This window comes from Crocuta crocuta, unplaced genomic scaffold (assembly GCF_008692635.1).
Source record: "Crocuta crocuta isolate KB4526 unplaced genomic scaffold, BGI_CrCroc_1.0 scaffold3, whole genome shotgun sequence".
In the NCBI taxonomy this organism is placed as follows: Eukaryota; Metazoa; Chordata; class Mammalia; order Carnivora; family Hyaenidae; genus Crocuta; species Crocuta crocuta.
In genome coordinates, this window is record NW_027529934.1 from 12756480 (window position 1) to 12765530 (window position 9051).

Sequence of the window (9051 nt, forward strand, 5' to 3'; positions counted from 1 at the left end):
CAGGTCAATGGAACAGAACAGAGAACCCAGAAGTGGACCAACAAACGTATGGCCAACTCATCTTTGACAAAGCAGGAAAGACTATTCAATGAAATAAAGACAGTCTCTTCAGCAAGTCCTGGGAAAAGTGAACAGCGACATGGAGAAAAATGAACCTGGACCACTTTCTTACACCCTACACAAAGATAAACCCAAAATGGATGAAAGACCCAAATGTAAGGCAGAAAGCCATCAAAATCCTCAAGGAGAGTGCAGGCAAGATCCACTTTGACCTTGGCTGCAGCAACTTCTTACTCAGTACGTCTCTGGAGGCAAGGGAAACCAAAGCAAAAATGAACTATTGGAACCTCATCAAAATAAAGAGCTTCTGCACAGTGAAGGAAACAGTAGTAAAACTAAAAGGCAACTGATGGAATGGGAGAAGATACTTGCAAATAACATATCAGATAACGTTTTAGTATCCAAAATCTATAAAGAACTTATCAAACTCAACACCCAAAAAACAATCCAGTGAAGAAATGACCAAAAGATGTGAACAGACACTTTTCCAAAGAGGACATCCAGATGGCCAACAGACACATGAAACGATGCTCAACATCACTCATCATCAGGGAAATATAAACCAAAACCACAGTGAGATACCACCTCACACCCGCCAGAATGGCTAACATAAACAACTCAGGCAACAACAGATGTTGGTGAGGATGCGGAGAAAGAGGATCTCTTTTGGACTGCTTGTGGGAATGTAAACTGGTGCAGACACTCTGGAAAACAGCATGGAGGTTCCTCAAAAAATTAAAAATAGAACTACCCTACAACCAAGAAATTGCACTACTCGGTATTTATCCAAGAGATACAGGTATGCTGTTTCGAGCGGACACAAGCACCCCAATGTTTACAGCAGCACTATCAACAATAGCCAAAGTATGGAAAGAGCCTAAATGTCCATCGATTGACGAATGGATAAAGAAGATGTGGTATACATACACAACGAAGTATTACTCGGCAATCAAAAAGAATGAAATCTTGCCATTTGCAATTGTGTGGATAGAACTAGAGGGTATTATGCTCAGTGACATTAGTCAGAGAAAGACAAATATCATATGACTTCACTCGTATGAGGACTTTAAGATACAAAACAAATAAACATAATGGAAGGGAAGCAAAAATAAAAACAGGGAGGGGGACAAAAATATAAGAGACTCTTAAATATGGAGAACAAACAGGATTACTGGAGGGGTTGTGGGGGGGGATGGGCTAAATGGGTGAGGGGCACGAAGGAACCTATTCCTGAAATCATTGTTGCACCATATGCTAACTAAGTTGGATGTAAATTTAAAAAAAATAAAGATTAAGAAGAAAACTTATCGTTTGAAAAATTAGTCTTTACGTGGAGTAGTGAGGCAGGACTCTGATTCAAAAATACCATAAAAAGGAATGGCTTTTGATTTTATTGAAACAAGTGTATTGGAAAAATGCAACTAAATTAAAGCATCCTGAAACCTCAGATTCTAGAAAATGCTGAACGGACTGCGGATTGTTAGTTCCGACCAGGGCCCTGATCACTGATGTCTGTGGGATCTATGAGGAACTTTACCTGCCTCTTCCTTGGCTGCTGAGACTTCTAATTTTTTGCCCTCGGGTGTCGACGCGGAGGTTAGCAACGGAAAGGGGGTCTTCGGAAGAGACATAATAAACAATGCCTCCTACCACTTTCTTTAGTAATTTGGAACGTCCCTCCAGAAAGCTAGCTTAGACACAAATCCTCGGCGTACTGGGATTTGGCAGGTTTGTCACTCTGTCCTGCAGGCAAAGAGAGAGCGCGAGAGCGCCGCCATTAAGTGCTCATGTTAAGATCAGAGTTTATAAATCATAATTCATCTAGAGTGGGTTTTCCGTCCTCCGGGAGACCTCTACGTTCTCCCAAGTCACCTGACGCGACTGAGAAGCCTGCGGGCGGGTCAGGGTCTGGGTCCAGGCCGGAAGGACACGCCCGCCCCACCCGAAGGGCGCCCCTCGCTCCAGGCGAGGCGCTCGGTCCCCGGCCCCCCGCCACGCAGCGTCCTTGAGCGCGCCAGCCCCGCGGCCTCGGGGTGGGGCAGGGTCCGCGCCCAGGAGGCAACGGACGTGATGGGAGACACGCACGTGCAACCATTACCGGTAAATCGGGTTTCCCGCCAGACATCTGGCCGCTACGCCCTTTCCCGGAGCGCCTGCGGGTCGTTATAGAAACCCAGGACCCCGAGCTTTCGCAACCCTCACTGGGGGCTGTCTTGGGCGGTGCCTGCGGAGCACGGAGACAGCTAAGAATCCCAACACTCGGGGATCCGGTGTTTTTCAGCGCAGCGTAGGTTCAGCGGCAACAGAGAACAAAAATATTTAATCGGGCCGTTCTCACGGACTGCGAAAGTATCTAGAACCCGGTGCTTCCGCCCGCTGGTCGTCGCCAGTGCGCAGGCGCTAGCAGCGGCCGGGGTCGCTCTCCCTCTCCCCCGGGGGGGGACCTGTGTGGCTCCCGACCGCGGGCGTGGATGGATTGGAGCCGGCATCCCGTAAGAGATTTGTTTTTTCATCGATCTCTCCCACTTTTATGTTCTTTTGCATATTTTTCTAAAAGCCAAATTCAAGGAGAAATTAGGTAATCAAAAGCTCTGCGTTCCCAGCAGTTGGGGCTGCTGTCCCTGGCCTTGACGTTTCCATCAAGTCTTGGGCACTTAAGCACAGACCTGTGCCCCCACCCCATAACCCACCCAGCACACTGAAAGCATTCTTAGGTCTAGGCTTGTTGTGGTTGGAGGCAGGGAAGGAGACTGCGCTTTAGGTGAAACCAACCCAAGCAAAATCGTTGGGTCTTAAGAATTGTTCTTGGGGAACTGAGAGCAGGAACTGAGATCCCAGCCCCTCACCGCCACCAGGGGTCATTTTCTATTAAGATGGAGTCTCAATGCCTAACATTGTTGGTGGAATCCCAGTGTATAGATGACTCTAGTCTAGCAAATAAATTTTAGAAGAGAAGATAACTTAATCTTATTCAACAGCCCTATTCCTTAGTACGAAAGCACAGTACAAGCCTGGCCCAAACACTTTCAATACATGGTGTTTGAAAATCAACTGGACAGTTCTACTGTCCTGTGCTGATGGATTTGCTTTCTGATTTCCAGGGTAATAGCAATGAGAACTATGAGCAAAGTGTTGAAAATAGAAACAGCGCAATCTCTGTGGCCCCTTTTAATTCTCCTGGTCAAACACCTTGGCTGTCTGAGCATTTTGGCCTTTAGCCCTATTCCATCACCCTAATTTTTCTCTAGATTTTCCAACAATTAAAATACACACAGGGGCGCCTGGGTGGCTTAGTCGGTTGAGCGTCCGACTTTCACTTAGGTCATGATCTCGCGGTTCGTGGGTTCGAGCCGCGCGTCGGGCTCTGTGCCGACTGCCAGCTCAGAGCCTGGAGCCTGTTTCAGAGTCTGTGACTCCCTCTCTCTCTGACCCTCCCCTGCTCACGCTGTCTCTCTCTCTCTCTCTCCTAGAAATAAATAAAAATATTTAAAAAAATTAAAAAATAAAATACACACATAGCGCGCTCATAGCACACATGGACTGGCAGTCATCAAAACTGGTTAAGGGCAGAAGCAATGCAGAAGCAGGTGGACGCTAATTTTCCTGCAAAGTGTATTTGCTTTTCTCCTTTCTCACCGGTGTGGTGACTCTACATTTCTAGTTTGGAACTATAAGGAGAAGACTGAACGGACAACTGTCAGGTTATACAGTTTATCAACCTTTGGGTACTAGAAGAACAAAATAACTCCTCTTTTATAATCCTAACCTAGTTTAAAAAAAAAATCTAAGGAAGACATTGATAGAAGAGATGAAGACCAATGAACAGATTCAAGAGACACACAGAGAGTAAAGTCTAGGGGTGCCTGGGTGGCACAGTGGGTCGGCGTCCAACCCTTGATCTCCACTCAGGTCATGATCTCAGGGTTCGTGGGATGGAACTCCGCCTCGGGTTCTTGGCTGTCAGCCTGGAACCTGCTTGGATTCTTTCTCCCTGTGTCTCTGCCCCTCCCCCATGCACTTGCTCACTCAAAATAAACTTAAAAAAAAAAAAAGTAAAATCTATAGGTTTGGGGAAGTAATTGGCTCTGTGGTGTAAAGAAAAAACAGCAAACATTACTTCTATAGCAAAGGTTACTGCTCATTTTCTATCCTGTGCAAGGGTGTGATGATTACATAGGCTGTATCCTAAGCAAAGTTGTAGAAGAGTATGAAGTAGTAAGGACGAGAACAGATGAGAACTTTAAGAACATTACAGTAAGACCATAGCTCTTGAAGAATACAGCTGTTGCTATTGGGAAATTCCTCTCGTAATTTTGAATGCTAGCAAGGGAACCCTAAAGTGGACAAAGGTAAAGTATTATTGAGGTCTTTGGTGGAAAATATCACAGCAAAGGGCGCCTGGATGGCTCAGTTGGTTAAGCGTCCAACTCTTGGTTTTGGCTCAGGGCATGATCTCCCGGTTTCATGAGTTCGAGCCCCACATCGGGCTGTGCACTGACAGTGCAGAGCCTGCTTGGGATTCTCTCCCACTTGTCCCTCCCCCACTTGCTGTCTCTGTCTCTCTCAAACTTTAAAAAGAAAAAAGAAAATATCACAGCAAAATCCAAGATGAGCAGGTAATAATTTTCCTAAATAGAAAACCTCACAGTACTAAAAAGTACTAAAAAAGTTATAAGAGGGGCTAACTGAGCTTGCTGGCACCGGCTGACTTCTGGGGCAGCTTAACACCAACTCAGCAGGAGGGTCCTCCAGCTTCGAGTGGACGTGATCTCAGAACAGAACCAGTGAGTGTGATCACCACACGTGCCCTCCACTGGGAAAAGAAAAACAAACAGTGGGACTGTGTGTGCACCCATCTCCTTCGTACCAAGTCATTTTCTAAATGTGTGGGCAGGGATTGCACTGCCTGCCGGCACTTACATGCAGTATGCATGACTCCTGCAGGGAGTCCAACTGGGAAGTAGGCCAGTATTTGTACTTCATGTAAAGATATCAACAAATGTTGTGAAGGAGATGCTGGGGAAAGATATCTAGGTACTGCCCAGCCAAGCATTTGTCACGGGAAGAGGAACTTAGCCCGTCTTAGTTCCGTCATTCAATTCACTGAAGTACTTACTCTCCTTCTGATTCCACATGAGTGTGCCTACAGGAGGAAATATGCTTTCGGTTTTGTTCACAAGCGTATCTTCAGTACAGAGCACAGTCCCTGGAACGTGGCACAGATGCAGTCTAGAACAAACCCATCCTTCTCATCACACCATAAATTGGGCTTGTACAGAGCAAATTCGATCAGTAACCATGTATGATTTCTCATGGTGTATTGACAAACTGGTATGCCAGTTTTATTAACCAGATCCATGAACCTAGGTAGTTAGAGGCCAAATGCAAGCTGAGCCTAAAAGGTCAGGCCCCTAAACTTCAGTAAATTCATCAAGGAAAACCTGCCACACTGTGGCTTTGCCCTTGGTGCCAATGAATACTCACTTGGTCCAAGACACAGGGCGAGAGAGGGGCATCTGAGGAGGAAGGGACACCCCCCTGCCCACTCCTCTGGTTCTGCCGAGGCAGGTGGGTAGAGCTAGACCATGGAAGACTAGCGAACTTCCTGGCTGTTTATATGATAAACGCTTTCATGGAAAGAATGTTGTGATATCCAGTCCTAGTCATAATACATTTCTATTCGGAGATTCTTTGGAGGAAGGAAAGCAATGCATCTTGCTTCAGAATCAGTTTCCCCAAGTCTTGTCTGAAAAGGCACACTTCTTTTTTTTTTTTTTAAATGTTTTATTTATTTCTAGGAGAGAGAGAGAGACAGCGTGAGCAGGGGAGGGTCAGAGAGAGAGGGAGTCACAGACTGAAACAGGCCCCAGGCTCTGAGCTGGCAGTCAGCACAGAGCCCGACGCGGGGCTCGAACACACGAACCGCGAGATCACGACCTAAGCGAAAGTCGGACGCTTAACCGACTAAGCCACCCAGGCGCCCCTGAAAAGGCACACTTCTTGACCAACAGATTTTCCACCTTTCATTAGAAAACGAAGTCCATGGGGCGCCTGGGTGGCTCTGTCGGTTAAGCGTCCAACTTGGGTTCAGGTCACGATCTCACAATTCGTGGGTCCGAGCCCCGTGTTGGGCTCTGCGTGGACAGCTCGGAGCCTGGAGCCTGCTTCGGATTCTGTGTCTCCCTCTTTCTCTGCCCCTCCCCCACTTGCGAGCACACACTCATTCTCTCTCTCAAAAATAAACATTAAAATAAATTTTTTTAAAAAGAAGACGAAGTCCATTTTGCATTTTTAGAAACAGCCATTCACAAGTTTTAAGAGGCCAATAGCAAAAGGACTCACAACAAATAATGACCACAATAAAGAGCGGAGGCTCCAAGCATCAGTGCCACGACTGGGCCTCGTTATTTATAAATCTGTCATGTGTAACCTGGCCCCCCTCCATCATTCTGGATGAGAAAGCTGTGCTTTGCCTTCTCTTTGGCTATCTTCAGCACCAAAAGCTGCCTGACGCTGAGATGACAAACATTTATCATTATGAAATATGTAGATGATATGGAATAAACTTGAAGTTACTGTGAAAACAACAGAGACTCAGTTTTTCCAAAGATACGTATTTACCACTCTTCAAATATGAAATCCTTTGCCATTTTTGTAGGCAGATTTTAGGTTAATGCTAAGACAGTACATACTAAAGAAAGTGATGGTCCCAGTGATTCGACAAACAGGGAAGGGGGTGTGGGGATGGGGGTCCTGAATCGGAAATTCAGAAAAAGGGCATACACGACAGAATTAGAAAGGACATCTTTAATCGACCAAGTTTTCCATGACCGTCCTGCTGCGCTCAGAACACGATGGATTTGAGGCACTAGCTGGAGAGGTGTAGACCCCGGGAGGAAGCTGCCACACTGGCCCAAACGGCAGAGCCTGGCTGGAGCCTGAGCTCTCCTCTCACCCGAGAACTGGCACATTTGCACACGGCAATCTGCACTGTATCCCTAATTGACTGGACGCACAGACTTCGTGTTTCAGAATTACTTAAAACAACGAGAAAGGTCTATCTGCCACTTCATTAAAACAAAGGACAGTGGAGTATCTGGCGGCTTGCATGCAGGTTAGCACTCCGCCGGGAAGGGCATCCTGACAGCGGAAATGGGAATGTAAGGCAGAAATAAGGAAGGAAGCATTTAGAACAAAGGAATACAGAAGAGGAATTCTGGGATTTTTTAAAAAACGATCACTTCTGAGATTAACCCTTTTTCTCAAATCCAATTAGCCATTTAAAAGTCTTTATGGTTCATGGGGTCGCCTGGGTGGCTCAGTCAGTTTAGCTTCCAACTCTTGATTTCAGCGCAGGTCATGATGTCAGTCATGAGATTGAGCCCCACTGAGGGCTCTGCTGGGCATGGAACCTGCTTAGGATTCCCTCTCTCCCTTTGCTCCTCCCTTGCTTGCACGCACTCTTTCTCTCTCCCAAAAAAAAAAAAGAAAAAAAAAAAAGGAAATTTTATTAAGAACTTTGTAGATTACATAGATTGTACAGCATTCCTACTAACCTAAAGCTTATCAATTTTATCATTATTAATGTTCAAACAGAGCATTAAATTATGGTAAGAAAGAGCATGGGGGGAAGCAGGAAGGCCTCTATTCTCCCTATTTCAACCAGAGTTGAAGCCATGTTTTACCTCCTTCATAAACTGGGTTCCAACATTCCATTACCTGATACACCGGATAGAAACTTTAGTGATGCTAGAAACTACTCAAATGCTTATATAAGCTTTACTAATAATACTCATTTTATTCCTCAAAATCTTTATGTCCCAGTTGCTTCAATTTCTGAGCCATTAACATAAAACCTGGAGATAAGATATGTAAAGCAATATCTAAGACAGATCTTTCTCAGATAGTATATATGCATACATATATAAACTGTATTATATAAAAGACATAAGTCACACAAAATTTTGCACGGGATTAGTAAGCAAGCCCATTACACATTATTAACCAAAGTATGAACTATCTTCGATTAGGAATTTTGTTCCAAGACTATAAGCATTCTTTACACTGGCAAAAGTAAGGTCTCATTAATTTCCTTCCTCGCCATAAATTCTAAAATTGAACTATAAAATATACACATTAGCTCTAACACTTGGCTTCAATACCTAGGTAGAAGCAGACACACTTTTCTTTTTAGAAGCTTACCCTTATGCTAAACAAGATAAATCTGAAAGTAATTTTGGAGGCGGAGACATGAGTGCGCTCATAGTCTTGTTCAATTCTTGTCAGTTCCATTAAGGGAGAGCTTTATAAATCAGTCAAGGTATGACGGGGCCTGACATCATCTCGAGTCTGTTTAAAAGCACATATGCTCAGGAGTGTGCAGCATTTGAAACATTCACATTTTTAAAAGATTCCAACAAGATAATAAGGATTCAGAGTTAGACTTTATGGAGGGTAAGAGGAAAATGAGGCCCTTTTTCTGCCAGGGCTAGTGCTTTGCGACAACCCTATGAGGTAGGTAGTTGTTACCCCCATTTTACAGATGAGGAAAACTATGGCTCTGATACAGGAAGCACCTGCGCCCATCGTCACACTGCTAGTAAGTGTGGAGCTACCTGCGATGATTGCCTTTGCACGCTTTTCCGCAGCACCAGTGCTGTTCTGACTGGGTCTGCTGGGAAGGAGGCAATGGGTGTAGCAGACAACGGGGCCCCAGCCCTGCATCCCACTCTCATCCAGAAGCAGCTGTATTTTATCTGTTTTGCATGCAGGGCTTAAGTGTAACAATTCACTTTTTTTTTTTTAATGGTTTCATAATTAAAACAAATGCTACATCAGGCCTCGGGTTACTACAGTTGTAGTAGTAGTTTACCTTCATTATTTTCCCCCATGCGAAACAGTCAACTTTACTCAAAATTACCTGTGACCACACAAAACAAACGTACCTTTTTGCATAAAAGACCTCAACGATTCATAAATTCTATCTTTTTA

General features: G+C 44.9%; 1 protein-coding gene across 1 annotated transcript in view; it reads right to left on the bottom strand.

Annotated features, from left to right (window-relative positions):
• Positions 1-1989, bottom strand: part of AXDND1 (axonemal dynein light chain domain containing 1) — an 89462-nt gene extending 87473 nt beyond the window's left edge. The window contains exon 1 of the mRNA XM_077763088.1: positions 1598-1989. Coding sequence (XP_077619214.1) covers positions 1598-1691 — 94 coding nt within the window. The 5' untranslated portion in view covers positions 1692-1989. The remainder of the gene's footprint in view (positions 1-1597) is intronic.
• Between the last annotated feature and the right edge of the window lie 7062 nt (positions 1990-9051).